Genomic DNA, 19,171 nt, shown 5'->3' with positions numbered 1-19,171 from the left:
AGATATCCTGTTTAATAATGATACAGCTAATGTAAGACTGCAGGAGGCACCAAATAAATTTAAAATAAATGGATGAGTTTGGCAAGGGGATACTTTTTCGCCGAAATTGTTTGGTGATGAACCTGTTGCCTGAAGCCTAGCACATTTAAGATATGGCGATGACATAGTCCTAATATCAGATCTCCTTGGCCATGCTATGAAACTGCGTAAGTAGTCTAGTCTATTAATATAATAAGGTCGGACTAAAAATTATTGTGAGAAAAACCCTACAACTGGTGAAAGAGTATACATAAATGGCATCCAAGTAGAAAAAATCAACTTATACAAGTATCTTGGCCACAAAATCCGTATAAACAGAAATAATCAAACTTGCAAATTGGTTAGGCGAATAGGAATAACTTAGGCAGCAAGTCAGATTTACCAATTTTTCTGAAGTCAAAAGTGTTTAATCCGTGTGTTCTGCCTATCATAGCTTATGGTGCTGAGACTTTAACATTATTAAAAAAAAGTGCAATGGAAAGGTCAATGCTGGAACTGACCCTCAGAGATCACATCACAAATGCTGAGCAACGGTGAAAAAGTGATTAACGCAGTAGAAAGAATAGCAATCCTAAAGTGGAATTGGGCGCGACACATTGCAAGAATGACGATGGAGCAAGAGAATCATAGAGTAAAGGCCTAGATAATACAAAAGCAGGGAATGATCACCGGTATATGTATTGTCCGATAACATTAAACGGATCCACACAAGTTGAATATAGGTGGCACAAAATAGGAGAATTTGAAAGCAATGAAGGGAAGCCTATGTCCAGCAGTAGACGAAAATGAGCTGATTGATAATGTCGAAGTATCTTTGTTTAACTTTTTTTACCTCTATTTATTGTAATTGGTGATAATTGAACATACCAGAAGTTAAACATGTAACTGAAATTAATTAAATTATCTAGGTGAAATTCGTATATAATAACTAGAGCAACTTTATTGTGGAACATATGTTAAATGGAATTTTTTTAAAACAGTTGTTATCTTTTATACTAACAAAAGCAAGAATAGTCTTACATAAAAAATATTGTTTTCGTTTAAATACATCTAATTTTGCTATTAAGCTTTATAATGATATAAAGTAAAAAATAAATATCAAGAAAAAAGAATAAGGTCTAAGAATTAAATTAAAATTGAAATTTTTAAAATTTCGCTTTTATGAATGTCCAAAAGTTTAGATTAGATACTGAACCTCTCCACTCACACTCACCTCCTCACTTCCAGCTAACCTCACTTTAATATGTCAAATGGGAACCCCCATCGTGTGATACATCATAGTAAGAAGCGTAAAATTCTCTATTCAACGGTAGCAAAAAAAATGAAATCGGTAAATGTGTACGCAAATAGTTAGCGAAAATGTCTAGAAACAATGATTATTTTATTTACGCCAAACTTTGGTATGTCAAATGGCTACCCCATGGTGTGATACATTATTCTAAAGGGCATTCATTATGCTATCGATGGTTGTAAAAAAAATAAAATTGATTGACCAAGAAGCAATTAAAGTGTAAATCGGTAGGGTAGAAAAACAAATTTAATTAGTTTAACAAATTTATTTTATTAAATGTTCAAAATGCGCGCCGTTATTAGCAAGACAATAAAAAAACCTATTTTCAAACTCCTTACGAACATTGGCAAGGGTCTGCCCGCTAATTTCTCTGCATTCTTGAAATATTCTATTTTTTAAATTCTCAATACTCTCAGGTGGAGTTTTATAAACTTTGCTTTTTAAGTAGCCCCAAAGAAAAAAGTCTAGTGGAGTTAGGTCCGGAGACCGCGCAGGCCATTCGATTGCACCACGTCTGCCAATCCACTTTTCTCGAAAATGTTCATCAAGCCACTCTCGAACTACCCAAGTGTAGTGCACGGGAGCTCCATCCTGCTGAAAATGTATATTATTTTCATTCAATAATATAGCACCATGTTGATCTACTTGATTTTCCATAGATTGGATGATGGAAGAGTATATTGCATTTTCTAAAAGGTTTAAATAAATTTCGCCAGTCAAATTTTCTTCCAAAAAATGGCCCGATTATTTCATTCCCATAAATTCCTGCCCAAACATTAATTTTTTGGGGATATTGGGTATGGCCTTCACGAAAAACATGCGGATTTTCGTTATCCCAGTATCTACAGTTATGTCTGTTCACCAGGCCATTTAAAAAAAGGTCGATTCGTCACTGAAGCAAATGTTCTTCAATAAATAGGGATCGTCGTCAAGTTGCTGGCACATCACTTCACAAAATTGAATTCTCCTATCAAAATCATCTTCTCCGAGTTCATGAAGAATATGAATTTTATAAGGAAAGAACTTATTTTTTTTAAAACTCTATGTACGGAATTAGTGGAAATATTTGTTAGTTTTGCGGCCTTTGGTATAGACAAAGTTGGATCCATAGCAAATTGTCCTAGTACTTCAACTTGGCATGCTTCATCGACAACTCTATTTTCATATTTTTTCTTATTGTAAATCGATCCCGTCTCTTCAAATTTTCGTATCAATTCTAATACGTATTTATGGCTCACGTTTTTATCTTGATACCTTTCATTAAATGCTCTCGCGGTTTTGTGAGCACACCGATCTTGAGCTCCATAAAGGAAAATTACTTCTATTCTTTCGGCTAGCGTATACACCATTTTATTAACTCACTGTTTTAACTAAAATTTAAAAATATGACGCGTCAAACTGACAGTTTTAACAATAATAAATTGCCTGCTTTTTAAACGCCTTAAAAATGTAAGGTATTGCAGTGTTTTTTTTGTACCAATTAGGTAGGTTTCGCAAAAAAATATAAGTGAAATAAATACACATAAAAAGTTATAAGACTGCAAAGATTTTTGCAAAAAATTTGAAGACACTCTTTTTTCTCGCAAATAACGGTACACATTCTTTATTTCAAAAAAAAATAAATAATTTGCTTGAACTAAATGTACTATTTGTTACCACACATTTTAACTTCTAAATTGCTTGTATATTTTTGTTTGATGATCTATTATAAAAAATGTAAGAATTTTAAAATGATGTAGGTACCACACTAAAAGTATTCATTTAAAAATACCAAAGTTTGGCGTAAATAAAATATTCATTATTTCTAGACATTTTCGCTAACTATTTGCTTACACATTTACCGATTTCATTTTTTTGGTACCGTTAAATAGAGAATTTTACGCTCCTTACTATGATGTATCACACGATGGGGGTTCCCATTTGTCATATTAAAGTGAGGTTAGCTGGAGGTGAGGAGGTGATTGACAGAACTTCAGTAAATGCATAATTAAACGTCCCCCTGTATATCTAATTTGACATTTTTTTTTCTTAAGAAAGTTATTAAGGGTGGATTGTTTTGAAATGAAAGCACTGTATAATGAAATTGTGGCGTTCGATTTAAAGTTTTGCCGTAATGTATTAAAATAAAAGAAAGAAAATAAAGAAAAATAAACTATTTTGTGGCTTTTTACCAATATTTTGAAAATATAATAATTTGTTTAAATTTTATAGCCATCAAAGTGTATAAATTAGGTATATGTTTTTTATATTTAACTAGCTTTAATCTTTATAACTAACTTATAAACCTTGAAATTATTATATGAAAATTAAATATTTTTATACCTTACATATTTACTTTTTAATTGGCTCATTCCTTTTAAAAACAAAAATATTATCTTGCTAGACTTGTAACGGGTATATTAATAAGGTCTTATAATAAAACTTAAAGATAACATAGCATCCTGCTCTGAAGAAAAATCCATATTGGCACCAGACTAAGCCCCGCCCGCCGGTGTCGTTAAGAACTGTATTGTTGAAAAAGTAAATGACAAATACCACATCCCTTGTATTATATCTCGATAAAAAATAACACTGATATAAGAATAGTACGTTTCTCAAATTTCTTTTAATCATTTTTAAACGAAGGAACTCTTGAAATACTGCAAAGTACTTTATAATATACATCAACTTTGTTATTTAAAAAAATATAAATTTTACAAATTTGGTATAGCAAAATACTTACAATTTGCCCCTCAGATCGTTGACTTGGCTGTTCAGATCGGCGATCTAAATATAAATTTACATTTTATTTTCTATATATTTAAAGATATGCAGGATAACCTCTGTATTTCAAAAAATAATATTTTAAGCCATACTTTAAACATATAATCATATTCTTTCACATACAGAGGTTAACCTTTAAGCAAATAATTTGCTGAAATGCTTTATTTGGATTAAAAGATATTTTTTTAAATGTAATAAAGGCTTTATTATTATAAATAAAGCATTTAAACAAATATTTTTGAATGTGGTAGAGCATTAATTAATTTTAATTTTTGGATAAAAATTCAATCATCAATTTTAAGTTAAATTAAGGCTCTACCTCTCTAAATTGGTTAGTGGTTAAGAGTCAAATTTCAATTAATTGTTTAGTTTTTTCGGAAAAATATTTTAAATAATAAGATTTTTTTAATGAAATTATTCTTAACCTCTAAGCCGAAATTAAAGTACATATTACTAATGATTGTAATACATAAAGCAAAGTTAAATACAGCTTGAGATACACACAAATAGAAGCAAATAGCAAGTGATTGGGTTAGTAGAGAAAATAAGGAAAAATAGGAAAAAAAACAGGGAACAATCTTAAGCCAGAACAATACTGGCATAAAAAACACAGACGATAATAAATTACAAGGGAGGAATGGTTGTCTTATAACAGGGCACAAAATAATCACTGAGAAAAACGCACCAGTGAAAAAATGGGTAAATACCATCTCGTATAATGGTTTTTATACAAAAAATTATAAAATTAAAATCAACTCTACATAAATCACAGACTTTTACCAAATACACAATTTTTTAAATCTACTAAAAATACTACTGCTTGGTTGTTAGACTATTATATTAAAATATACTTTAACGTTGCTGAGCTCGGCGTGGGTTCCCTGTTGACAGAGTTTGGTTAGTTTTGCTATTAAGAAGTTGGTTTGATTGATGTATATGTTAAAGTGTTAAAAAGATATTATTTATCAGATAACGTTTAGTTTCTATCCAAATATTTAATACTAAAATCAAGACAGTACTTCTATTAATATTTAAACTAATAAATATTTTATGTTCTATAATTTTTTTTAACTTGATCAATATTTTATCTCATCTATTATCATCGCCTACTGTAAATGTCATGGAAGGTTTTTCTTTAAGAAGAATAAAGGAGTGGTCCACTGTAAAGCATGTATCAAAATGTTTCTTAAGGCAACTTCTTCTTTTATAAAAAATATTAAATAGATATTTTAAATATAATATTCTCATAAATCTGTATTAATATCTCTTAATAAATTTTGCATTCCTAAAGTTTCTATTGGTAATTGAAAACTGTCCAAACCTTAGAATGCAATTTATACAATGTATTTTTGTTTATTCTGACAAAATTCAGAAACGCGTTCCTTGAATTAAATCAAGCAAACAAGTTTTTAGGGCCATAGGTCCTAAATTTTAAACTACAGAATGATAAGGTTGTAAAGCACGTATCCGATTTTCTAAGGCAGCAAAAACTAATTTCACTATGAATGCTGTAAACAAAAACGTATTATAATATTTAAGTTGAGATTTTATAAGCTTCTCTTCCTCAAAGATCTTAAACAACAGAGCATTATTTGTCCCTAAATAAATATAGTACTATTAACATAAAAAAAAACAAAATTAGCAGTATAATTTAGAATAATGCAGAAAAGTTATTTTATTTGTTTGTGCAAAAATATTAAGCACAAAAATATACAGAAATCATATAAGCTATAATCTTACAAGAAAAACTAGTAGCGTAACGTTTTCTTTTTCAAAAATATTCAATTCAAAGCCCGTATATCATATCCTCTGCACTTAGGTATTTGATTCAGAAGTAGTCGATATAATTGTTATTTTTATTAAATAGGAACTTAAAAGGTTTAATTAAGTATATATTACAAAGTTCTAAAAAGAATATAGAAACTACGTATTTGTATAATGTCGAGAGGATGCAAATGCGAGAAATTTTGTCCAACTTAGTGAGTTCATATATATGGCAATGTTGATTACGACAAATAAAAATATTTTTGCACTGTAATATTGCACTTTGATGAAAACTATAAAATAAGTTTCGATTTCTTTTTTGGACTTAAATGGCGTTATTTCACTTTATTTGCTTTTTAGGCTATATTAGATAAGCTATATGTTTTAATGTAAACTATACTTCTATGTGATCTTATATTTTCCTGAACAATGTTTTAACCAGACATTTGGTTTGATATTACTGATTTCGAGTTTAACATTTTTTAGAACCAGTATTTATTAAAAGTTAAAATGATTGATATTGCCATAGGAAAAAATCCAAATTATGGTTAAAAAATTAGCTATTAAAGTTATCGTAGAATTGATTTTATATCCTTTTTAAGTACGTTTGGTTTTCTTAAAAGCTGGCATGAACTGCATTTGTATGGTTCTTTGCTTATTTCTTATTTTAAATATTAAAAATAGAAGTAGTTCTGAGAATGATATAATTCCATGTCTTCTTCATCCTAAAGTACATACTATTATGGGTTTATTCATATAAATCTAGGGATTTATCTTAGGTTTGAAAGAAAAAGGCTGATATAATCTGCTTGAACCGAAAGAAAGATACTGTTCTAATTACTATTATTAGTAAAACAATGAACGATTTCTCGTAATATTAATTAAGGAAAAATATGTAAATATCCAAGTAAATATAAAATATCTTTAGTTTATATTATAATTTAAGTGAGGTTTATATCATTGCTACAAAAAATATAAACTGTCAAAAATAATATCAATTAAATTTACAGTCAAACCAACTTTTACATCAAAACAACATTAAATCGGGATTATAATATCTGAAAAAAGGGATAAAGCATGGCACTTCTAGCACTATAGGTTCCGTTATTTTTTTTGATATTTTATGTCCATTTGTGTCACCAAAATCGTCATTCATGGAGATTTGGAACGTTGCTACATGATCTTGGGGTTCACAAACTACCATACTAGTATTTTTATTAAACAAATATTTATTTAAAATCATAAAAATAAATACTTAGCCATGAAGGGCCATGCCGTATGAAAGACCTGTATTTATTTAAAAACTTTAACATACAAATTAGACATTTATCAAATATATATGATGTTTCAGGTCTTACTATACAATGCGTCCAAAATAACCTTAGTATAACCAAACTTAACCACGATAGATAGAGAACATAACATTTAACTATTGTGATCCATCATTTCTAAATGAATTTCTAAAGCCCTTACGTTGCACTATGTTATTTCCCTCATTGAAGATCTTGTCTTGCTAAAACATTTGAGCATCTTCCAGAAACAGAAGATATAAACTATCAGTTTGAGAAAATAAGGGTGTTAAACTAGCTATTATTTTCCTTTTGGTTATTCAATTCGTTATATATTATATACACCCTTATATCATATATAACCATCATATCTGAACCATTTTTAATGTGATGCTTAAGGTAGCAAAAAACAAAAATAAAAATTGATAGAATAAGTACAAAACCATTTAGAAGATGATTTATTCTAATAAATAAGAAAGATCTCTCTGAGGGAGTATTGGTTGGTAATATTCAAAAGATAAACAAGCAGAATACTTTGCTTCAAATCACTATTACTTATTTAAGCATTTTAATTTAATTTATGCTATCATTACAGACCACTACACTGTTAATTAGAAAGTTTATTTTTTACGTATTGTTGAAATTAGTAGTTTTGGTTTATTAGGATTTCTTAGAAGAGCATGCGCCTTTGCCCAAGATCCTAAATTCTCTATATCAATATTTAATTTAGAAATGGCACTAGATGGATCATTAGGTTGGAGAAATAATTGGGTATCATAGGCATAGAATAAATACTGGCAAAAATTCAAATATAAATACATTTTATATTTGTAAATAATATATAAGAGAGGCCTCAAGATGGATCCTTGTGGTACTCTTATATTGACACTTTGGAGAAAAGAAATTAGACATCATATTGTTAATAGTGACACCTGCTACTTAACTAATTAGAAAAGAACTTAACAAAGTTGTTCCCAATACACCGACTGCCTTTAAAATGGTACAAAGAAGAATATGGTTGATGGTATCGAAGGCCTTCAAAAAGTCGATTAAGACAAGGGCAGTTAATTTAGGTTTATCTGCCACCTCACATACTCCGTTAACTTCAAAAGCGCAGCCTCACAACTATATTGGGGTCTAAAATCACTCTGAAATTGAGTAAGAATCTCTATCAAGGTAATCTCGACATTATCGATCCACCAACCTCTGTGAAACTCTTGATAAGTTACAGAATAAGCTCACCGGACGTAGATCTTTTAATTCTTTTGGGTTATTGTATTTAGGAATGGGACGTACGAACCGTTTACACATTGAGGAAAATTGACCAGAAATTAAGCATATATTAATAATGTGGGTCAGAAACGGTATTATATGAGGACAAGACCAAAGATTCATTTTAAGATTTACACCATCCAAACCCAAGGCATTAGATTTAAGTTTGTAAATAATATCTCAAGCGTGATTCTCAGATACCTCATGACAAATAAATGACGCATCACTGACTATATTAATATAAGTGAGGGCCAGGTAATTAGGCTAAACAAATCTATGTGAAACAGAGTGTGGTTATGTGGAGCTCATCAACTAAATGTGGCGAATTTCAAATCGATTAGCAGCAAAAATGTCATATTATGTTGTAGTAATATGATGAGTAGGGACCATACTAGCGTATTGTAGAAAAGTATTAATCAGTTGAGTGATATATCTCTGTGCTCAAATTGTGCCAAAAGTAAGTGTGCTGTGAGCACCGTGCATAATGAAAGCTGATTTTCTAAGCAATGGTAATATTTAAGATGATCACAGCATCTTCATAGTCGGAAAAGATGAGCTTGAGGAAATTAAAAATAAGAAAAAGAAATGAGCGAGGTGAATATGAAAGAAGCGGCAATTTCAACGGTCCTTAAGAAAAAGAAAGAAAATTAACTTGCGCATATGCATCAACAATTTTTTAATAATGCAGAACCATTTTAAGACGGCCTTACAAACCAAACTTGATCGCAGTTTATTCCCGAGAGTTAAAAGGTTAAAGTTATAAGAACCACATCATTCGAAACGTGGTATGAGAAATGGTTAAAAATTATTAATTATCTAAAAAATATATTTATATAAATACCTAGCTACCTAAGGTTATGTTTGGACGAGGTTTAAAGTTTACTATGTGTAATAAATTCTGAAATGCATCAAGTCTTAACAATAATATACCATGGGTACTGGAAGAGTGGAAAAGTAAACCTTAGACCCCAAGGTTGTTATTGATTATACCTTAAAATACAGACCTTTCTAAGAATCGCAGGTCAAGCACTGTTAAAGCATATTATAAAAAAGTTATATGTAATATATTTTTAACTAGTAAAAAAATAAGATAAGCCTTATTATGTACCGAAACCAGCAGAAGCAAAGGTTTAAAAGGATATTTAGCAAAAATTTATTATTTAGAAAAGAGACTTAAAACTGTATACAATAGGGGAGAGCACGACATAACGTAAAATAATTTTTCTATAATATTAGTTACATGTAACAAAAATATTATGCGAGGATGGAGGGTAAATCTACGGCTAGACGCTTCATGTGGGTGTAATTACATAGATTGGCATTATTTACAATGTGTTTATTTGAATTTACTACCGAAACCAATTTTGGCAGTATAAACTTTTCAAAAATATATTGCCAGCGAGGTTTATCTGAGCAATGCTTATGCAAAAGGATGGCTCGTCAGAGCTTTATAATGAATAAAATGATCGTAATAATAAGCGTCAAAGTTTAGTCACTAGGTTTTTCGTTTTAGGGGCCATGTCTCATAAAAATCAAAAAAATTGGTAACTGCGTGAGTCAGTCAGTCGACCAAACTACCTACAAATGAATAAATGAATTACACAATACATTATGGTAATGGATGTGATTTCGATATGATACTCCCGTAAAAAGACCATTGTCTTAGGACAGTTACCAATTTTCCAGAATCCCCTCGTTTACAAAAATTCAAAAAAACAAACTCAAAAAGAGAGATTTGAGTAGTTACTCTCGTGATACCTCATAATCTCTTTTGCGAACTTCAAGTTCCAAGTCCCACTTCTGTTCTTCAATAATATACATACGTTCATGGTACCCCTGAATAACTTTCTTTAAGTATTCTGAAATGTACAAGTTATCTAAAATAGTTATTTTGGAAAATATTCGTAACATACGCATCGAAAATGTATATATTTGTGATATGTTGTGTGGAATGACGATTTTGTAGGGCCACGCAGCAACCATAAGATAAAAAGTTCGAGTTTAATTGTGTAATTTTTTTTCGTTTTCTTAATTAAAGAAATATGTTATCTTCATTAGTTACCGAAAATTTAAAACACAAAATTGTGCAAAGTTAAAGTCGCATAATTCGATCTAATTAGTCTCTAATATCTATGTTATCCTTAGGAGAAGTTTCGAAGTTATAAAACATATCGTTAATTTTTTTTTTATTTATTGAGCATAATATTTCACCTCAGAATAATATTTTCAGCTAGACAATTTCAGTTACTTGATTTGTATAGAAGATTTACTTGTCAACAAAGTTCTAGAATAATGTAATTTGTAGTACCATTTGAAAAGTTTTGCAGAAAGCAATAATACCAGAAGGAAGTACAAAGTGTGCTAATTCATTTAAGCATTCTCCATTACCATAAGCATAGAAAATATTTATTATGTTCATGATGAAGCTTCCTAGAACAAATTAAGTATAATGTAAGTTAATAATTTGATCACATTATCATAAAATGTTTACTTCTTCCGTTTAAATCTTTGTTTTTAAGTATCGCGTAAAGACCATATGGTGACAATTTTGGATATGTTTTATTTTGGAAATATTCAAGCAGAGGAATAAGCAATCTTTTGGTGATTTTCGCAAGCATAATGTTGACTATATAATTCCATTTATATGTAGTGTAACTACTTTTAACGGCATCGCCATTATTTTAGATGGATTGCTTTTATTTTGCTGTTTCATTTATTCAATTTATACTACTTTTTAAAGTACAAGTTCACGTGTCTATACGAAGTATAAATAATGGACTAAGCAAATTCAAATTTGTGACTTTGACTTTGCATTTCTTTTATTTTACCCGGTTTTCGATTTTATATCATCTACTTTGTTCCATTTCATGAGTTTATTTTATTCTAGCTGAATAGTAATGACATTTATTATGAAAATGACTTATGCCATGTTGCATATTTTTATGGAGGCCTTTATAACATCCTATTTAAGCTTCAAATAATATTTAAAAGATTATTGAAATACGCAATTTGTCCTAAAAATTGAACTAATTTGAGGAATAATTATTAGTAGATGGTTTCAGTAATAACAAAAATTAACATATTAATTAAGTGCAGCTAAAGAAAGAAATACAATAATTGACCATCTAACTAAACCATAAAATTACTTACAAATAACAAAAGGGCTGATCGTAGCCCAGAGCCAAATGGTTATACATTTACAGTGAAAATTACCTAAAATTATCAAATATAAAAAATTAGCCTAACAGATGAGTAAGTAAGTTAGGCTACATAATTTATTGGTAAAACTGCTTTGGTAAAACTAGCTTCAACCAGCAGACTAGATTATCTAGAGGTATTAAGACGAGATTAAAAACAAAAACCCTAATTGATAAGTGACATGAAAGCCGCTATAAAATGAGAAGAAGAACTAGAAGAAATCAAAGAGGAAAATAAGGTTCCAAACCTGGAGATTAAGCTACAAAAAATTAGGCTACACGTATTCAAATATTGAAAGATAATTTTAATAATTGCCAAATTAAAGATTTTTATCTCATTATCTCATAGACCATATTGTTTGTACATGATGGAAATTAAGAAAATATAAATAGATTTTCTTAAAAGAAGGTTGGTTCTGAAAGATTTGGTCTCTATAAAATATACATAGGGTGGGTACTTCTGAAGTTATTTGATGATAAATAAAAATACATTTCAACATATTAAACAACCTTCTAGAAAAATATTATTTCCGAAAAAAATAATTATAATATATTAAATTAAAAAAGAAACATAAACTGGTGGCCAAAGAATTATACAGAAAACTTATTAAGTGAAAATCTTACGCAAAAATTGGTTCTAATTTGATATTATTTAACAAAAGATTTGATCTTCTATTAAATAATTAAAATTGAACAAGAAAATGATATAAATATTTTCAATGCACAGTCAAGACCAGAAAGGTTCTTTTAATTGGTTGCTGATTACCCGATACAAATTTTTCATGAAATGTTTTCTGAAAATTAACCCTATTTAAAAATATGACGTCGACGTAAATTCATTTCAGAGATGTAACATGAAGCGCCATCGAAAGACGTATAACTAAACAAGTTTCAAATAACAATTAAACGATAAGACGGACACATTAAATAATATTTTCGCTACCAATTTTTTAGAATTTTACACATCTGGACCCTAAAACCGCTTTTTATTCGTGACTCAGACGGTACCTCAAAGTCTCGCTTCCGAACCTCGCGTTCCAAATCCCATTTCTGTTCCTCGCAAATGTACATACGGTCATAGTACTCCTTTATAACTCGTTTTAGGGTAGCTGAAATTTGAAATAACGGAACCACAAGTTATTATTTTATTAGCTTTATAAGGGATTTTACCACGATAGTATGGTAAATGTGTGTTTTGTGTAGTTGTTTTCCGCTTTTTTTTTATTAATCATTAAAAATACTTATTATAAACTTTTTCAAATAAGTTTGTTTTATCCAATTTTTTACTATAAAGTTTAATAATTACATTTTAAATATTTAATCTTCTAATTTTAAATGTTGGTCTTTACTTTATTTTTAGTAATAAAATGCAATTAAAATAAAATGCAAGGGAGATAAAGTTTGCATACTTTTACGCTTAAAAATAATTTTTTGATAAGGCTACTAAAAATATAAAATTAAACCTACAGGCATCTTGTTCAGTGTAAAATAGCTCTTTTTTCGAGATACACGAGGGTAAAATACAAAAATTATTTATTTTATTTTAAAAGAACCTTACCACCGTAAGAATAAGCTAAAAAATATGAGTCTCTTAGTTTGCGAAATATAAGCCTTAATAGAGAACAGACATAAACTATTAAAAAAGTATGCAAATAGTAATAAATTTGAAAATTTCAAAAAATAAATATTTCAATTAAGGCTTTTTTTAATATGTATAAATACACACTTACTTAGGATACTTAATTATACTGGATAAAACTTTAAAAAATACTGATAATAGCACTTTCATCAGTAACAAAGAAAAGTGTGAAATATCTAAGTATTATACAAATAATTATTATGATTACTGCTTTTCATAATTTATTTAAATATTTTTTTTAATCAAATGTGATTACTTATTTTTTTCAATTCAGTACAATTAAACTTTTATTTATAATTCTTAGTACAACTAGTTATGAATATCTAAACTTTCAATTTTATACTTATTTAACTTTACTGAACTAAGCAAAAAAGATCTAAACATTTAATGAATAATTCATCTTAAGCGACTTCTAAAAACCTGTGAGTAATTTTTTAAATTTTATATATGAATTATTAAAAAATAAGGACTTTCTATATCACTAAAAAAGGAGCTTTTAAACACAGTTTTATATACAAGACCCTTCTTATGAATACAAAAGTAATTTTGTTACGGCATTTTATTTCAACGTATTTCGCTATGTTAGAATCTTCAGGATATTGAAACTAGTTTGTCTTGAATATACAAATATCTATAGTTTTTTTGGTGAAATATTGTTTTTAATTAAAGTTTTCAAAGCCAAATTTTATTAAATTTCAAAAGGAATGTGCTAATGTTGTGTAAAAATATAAGAATGTTGGCGAGGCATATTGCAGGGTCCTTTAACTAATCTTTAAAAAACTACGTCGTGCTAATTCTCACCGTCAAAAAAGAGAACTAAATTGATTTAAAAATGTAGCTTTTGCAAATATATACATAGCAGGACCACTCTAGTTCTCTACCAAAAATAACTACAAATCTACATTCTCTTATTTATAGGAAAATTAAATTATAGAGCTTATGAGGGTCTAAAATAAAAGTTATTTTTGATACAAGAACAATATGATATATACGTCATTCTATGGGATTTCAGCGGCCTAGACAATTTTGTAAAATATATCGTGTATTCAGAAAGTACCTCTCCAGCTTTTATTCGCTCAATAACTTCTAAATCATATTTATCCCCCTCTAGGCCACATATTCGCTGGTAGTAGCCTTGGCAAATTGTTTGTAGTTCGGCTAGAAGAAAATATGTTTTTTAACAATTTTTTTGAATGGTTTTAATGAGTTTCCCTAATGCGAACGTACTTTTTTAAATTACACTAGGACAGTAGTTGAAATAAGGGTTTTTAAGGATCTTTTACTTTAAAGCTTGCAGCAAAAATAGCTTAGGCGTGTGAAGTATTAAGACTACACGAAGGCCAAGAGCTTTTGGATGTGAATTGACTTATATCATTTTTATGTCAAAATGAATACTCTGATAGATCCACATATGCTACTAAAATATTAAATTACACAAACAGGCATCTTAAAAAGTGAAGCAATGGTCAAAAAAAAATTTTACTTAAAAAATGTTATATGGTAAAAAAAATATGAAAGAAGTGTGTCGTCAAATCTCTTAGTCGACATGACATTGCTACTTGCATAAAAAAAAGATATATTGATTAGTGCCTTTTAAACCTCCCTTTAAATATCTCTACGTAGTATAGTATACAGGGTGTCCCAAAAGTCAACGATAAGCCGAAAAAGGGCAATAGACCAGGTGCTCAGGGATTCAAAAAAAATACAAAAAAAAACTATCTTGAGTACTTTTAAAATTATAGGCATTCATAGAAAAACCGAAAAAAATTGACACCCCCTGTTGATCTTTTTAGTACTGTGGCTAAAATTTTTTGAATTTCTTAACAATTCATATTTTAATGTAACCCTGAATAACCCGCGATAAATTACAAAACTAAAGTCAAACAAAACTGTTCACATTTTTACGAAATTATCAGATTTTTGCGCAACTTGTGTTGAAAATTGTGTCTTTTGACCATTATTTCCCAAATTTAACTTACTGTTTTGGAAAAGTGATTTCAAAAGTTGACGTATCTAATCTAGATTTTAAAATGGTAAGATACTTGCTAGATTATTGCTTCAATAGGTGTGTATTTTTGGTTTCATTTTCTTTTAATACATAGTCAAATGTACGCCGCTGCTCTAAGCTAAGTTAATTTTATATTCAAAATAAATAATGAAACAAAATCAAAGAAAAATGAAACAAAACTTTATTAGAATTACAACAATTGCTCAAATTGTCTGCCCTCATTCCTAATACACATTCTAATCCTTTTTAGAAAAGATCGCGTTATTAATCGGGCGAATCTTCCTTTGTTGATCTGTTCAGCGGCTGCCTGTATTTTTTGCCGCAGTTCAGCTACCTCTTCTATAGGATTGTTGTAGACTTTGTCTTTTATTGCTCCCCAATAAAAGAAATCCAAAGGATTTAAATTGGGTGAACGTGGCAGCCACGCGATTGTTCCACCCCGCCCTATCCACCTGTTCGGATATTCTCTGTCCAGAAATTCCCTTACTGGACGAGCATAGTGGGCCGGGCAGCCATCTTGTTGAAACCACATGTTTCGGTAAATATTAAGTGGCACATCTTCTAGTAAGTCTGGTAAATGATTTTCCAAGAAATCTAGGTAAAGTTCGGCGTTCAAATTTTCCGGCAACTCGAATGGTTCAATAACTCTACCATTAAGTATTCCTGTCCACATGTTTACTTTAAACTGGTATTGTGACCGGTCCTCTCGATGTAAATGTGGATTTTCCACATGCCACTCATGTAAGTTGTGGAGATTTATGAATCCATCCTTCTTAAAAGTCGATTCATCGGACCATAAAATTCTTCGCGAATCTTCTCTATGTCTTTGCAACATTATTTGACAAAATTTAAGTCTTGTCGGGTAGTCTCGAGGTAATCAACTTTGTACTTGTTGTACGTGGTACGGATGTAACTGGTTTCTTTTCAATATTCGATGTGCCAAACTTTTAGACACGCCTGTCCTTGTTTCTATTCCATGTACTGAGTTGGATTACGGGCAACTTCTTGTAAGACTTCAGCTTCGTAGGGCAAGCGCGATCTGCCTGCAGCACCCATTTGATTTGGGTATCGGCCCTCTAGAAGTAATCGATCCACATTTAAAAATACTCTGTAATCTGGATAACGCTCTTCATTTGGGTACCTTTGACGATACAGTCTAGAGGCAGCATTAGCATTGCATCGACATTCTCCATAGATGAGATGCATGTTAGCATATTCTTGAGCAGTATAACGATCTGGCATGGTTTCGTTTACTAATTACACAATCACACAGGTATCGATAGTCCAGAAAAGAGCAAAAATCCAAATCAAGTCCAATAAGCCAAGTCAAATTAACAAAAAAATCCGAAAAAACCAAAATAAACAAAACACGATATCAACACGAATACAAAAAGATACGTAGTAAACGGATGATAGCAAAGTACTGGGATGCGTTCGGACCTGGTGTGCAGCGTGAAAAATATTTTTAGGAGAGGGGAGGGGGGGGTGAAATATGTTTTTATTGGCTCCATAATGTCGTTCCAACAAGAATCGTTATCTGATTGGTCAGGAGAAATGCCAAAGATGTTTTTAGCTTTGGCTTTGCCGCCGCTGAACGCAGCCCTTCCGTAGCAAAGGCTTAATTAATGACCTAAGATGAGCCACTATCAGTCTTACTTACACTGTAAAGGTATTTCTGAACAGGGAATACCCGTACAGGTAGATAGGGCGGGGTAGAAGAATAGCCTAGGGCCATCCAATTCACTCTTTACTTAATTTACAAGAATTTATTTAAGTTGATCACCCAATTTAAATAAATTCTTTAAATTTGCCTACTTTACGGGATCAATAATTAACAAAAAGTGAGAAATTCAAATTAAGAAAAAGTGTGCACTTATCCAATTTAAAACGTCGTATCAGGAATGAAGGCAGACATTTTGAACATTTGTTGCGACTTAAATAATCTTTTATTTCATTTATTTTGACTGTAAAATTAACTTAGCTTAGAGTAGCAGCGTACATTTGACTATGTACTAAAAAAAATAAAAATACACACTTATTGAAGCAATAATCTAGCAAGTATCTTACCATTTTGAAATCTAGATTAGATACGCCAACTTTTGAAATCACTTGCTAAGCAGTCAAGTAATTTTCTTTTCCAGGACAGTTAGTTAAATTTGGGAAATGATGGTCAAAAGACACAATTTTCAACACAAGTTGCGCAAAAATCAGATAATTTCTTAAAAATGTGAACAGTTGTATTTGAATTTAGTTTTGTAATTTATCGAAAGGTTATTGAAAGTTACATTAAAAAAAATTGTTAAGAAATTCGAAATTTTGTAGCTACAGTACTAAAAAGGTCAACAGGGGGTGTCAATTTTTTTTCGGTTTTTCTATGAATGCTTATAATTTTAAAAGTACTCAAGATAGATTTTTTTTAGTATTTTTTTTGAATCCCTACTAAGCCCTTTATCGGCTTATCGTTGACTTTTGGGACACCCTGTATATGGAATCAAAAGATATTTTGATCAGAAGCAAAATTACTAATTTAAATGGCAAAAAAGGGTCGATTTTAAAAAGTTTTAAATGTTTGAGAGATATCAAGAAAAAGGAATAATTATAAAGACATTGGCTACATAAATTAACAAGTTTACAGACTTAGTAATAAGGCTGATATTTAAGATCACAGTACACGAACAAAAAATTTATTGTACAGTGTAGAAGCTAATTCTGGAATTAAAATTATCCGTCAAGGGTTGAGCTTATTGAATTTCTTAATATGAATTGGGGCGCGATAGAAGTACTTAGTCCACTGGCGTAATAGTATCTTTAATTAAAAAAATGCTTTTCTACGATATTTACCTGCTTGTGTAATATTTTATATAAAACAAAATTCAAAAAAAAGAAGTGCAAAAATAAAAGCTTCTACTTATTTGGTGAGGGTTATTTTACGAAAAAAAAAAATACGTCTACGCGAACAACATAGTTTTTAACACATGCCGCTCAGACGGCGATCCTGATTATATTCTACCTGAAAATCTCTGAATTCAACCTCTTTTTCGAGATCGTATTTCTTATTTTCTAAATCAACGATACGTCTATAGTATTGCTCGCAAACTTGTTTTACGGTACCTAAAATGTAGAAATTCCCTTTTAAGTTTTCTGTGTTTTTTTTTTATATTATGGGGCGTAGATTGTGACAACCATAACGTGATCTTTGCTTAAGCCTAATTTCCAGATGTATAGGAGTAGAAAGTGTTAAAAGAGTACAGAAAATTGTAAGAAAGAATTAAACTGCTAAAAACTGCTTTCTAAAATTTGATGCTTAAAAGCGGGACCATTCTTGTAGTATACAAACTGTTTTAGAATGGATTATTTAAAGCTTTGTTTTTGGTAAAAATACTCAAAATCAAAACGAAATACAGTCTTAGCAGTTTATTTGTATATTTTGAAAAATCAAGGCTATTTTATTTTATTGTTGGAGATTATACAGATCTAAAAATTGAAAGGGACATAATAATACTTGATAGTGTAAAATTCGAAACAACAAAAATGTGAAAAAATATCCAACAATAAACAGTACAGCCTTGACGTATATAGTGCGAATCGAAAAATAAACAAAAGAAAAGTTACTTCAGCCAACCAATTGCGTGCATGTTTTGCCATGTTATAAAGTTATTGTGGTTGGTCTTGTTTCTAACCTCAAATTCTTTCTTTCTAACGACGTATTCCACATCGTATTTGGCATCTTCCAGTTTGACTATTCTATCGTAATATTGCTTGCATATACTCTTAAGTTGTTCTATATTACGTAAAAACAAAATTTAGTTAAAGTTTGTATAGTTTCCAATTAGTTTAAATAAATTCCCAGTTAACTGCTAATCTTATTATTATAAATATTAAAAATATTGTTGACCCCAAAAAATCTTT

General features: G+C 30.0%; 1 protein-coding gene across 10 annotated transcripts in view; it reads right to left on the bottom strand.

Annotated features, from left to right (window-relative positions):
* LOC126737758 (troponin I) overlaps positions 1-19,171 on the bottom strand; it is a 66,677-nt gene that overhangs the window by 33,213 nt on the left and 14,293 nt on the right. For 5 of the 10 annotated variants that reach the window (XM_050442795.1, XM_050442798.1, XM_050442797.1 and 2 more), the window contains 2 exons: positions 18,943-19,043; positions 4,053-4,096 (listed from right to left, as the gene is read on the bottom strand). In XM_050442795.1, the coding sequence (XP_050298752.1) occupies positions 4,053-4,096; positions 18,943-19,043 (145 nt within the window). Of the gene's footprint in view, positions 1-4,052; positions 4,097-10,176; positions 10,278-12,623; positions 12,725-14,311; positions 14,413-18,272; positions 18,374-18,942; positions 19,044-19,171 lie in introns of all 10 variants that reach the window. The other 5 variants (XM_050442796.1, XM_050442789.1, XM_050442790.1 and 2 more) reach the window with 4 other exon arrangements.

The sequence above is a fragment of the Anthonomus grandis genome, chromosome 6 (assembly GCF_022605725.1).
Source record: "Anthonomus grandis grandis chromosome 6, icAntGran1.3, whole genome shotgun sequence".
Taxonomy (NCBI): domain Eukaryota; kingdom Metazoa; phylum Arthropoda; class Insecta; order Coleoptera; family Curculionidae; genus Anthonomus; species Anthonomus grandis.
Note: the sequence above shows the minus strand (reverse complement) of the source record. Positions and strands in the feature narration are given on the sequence as shown.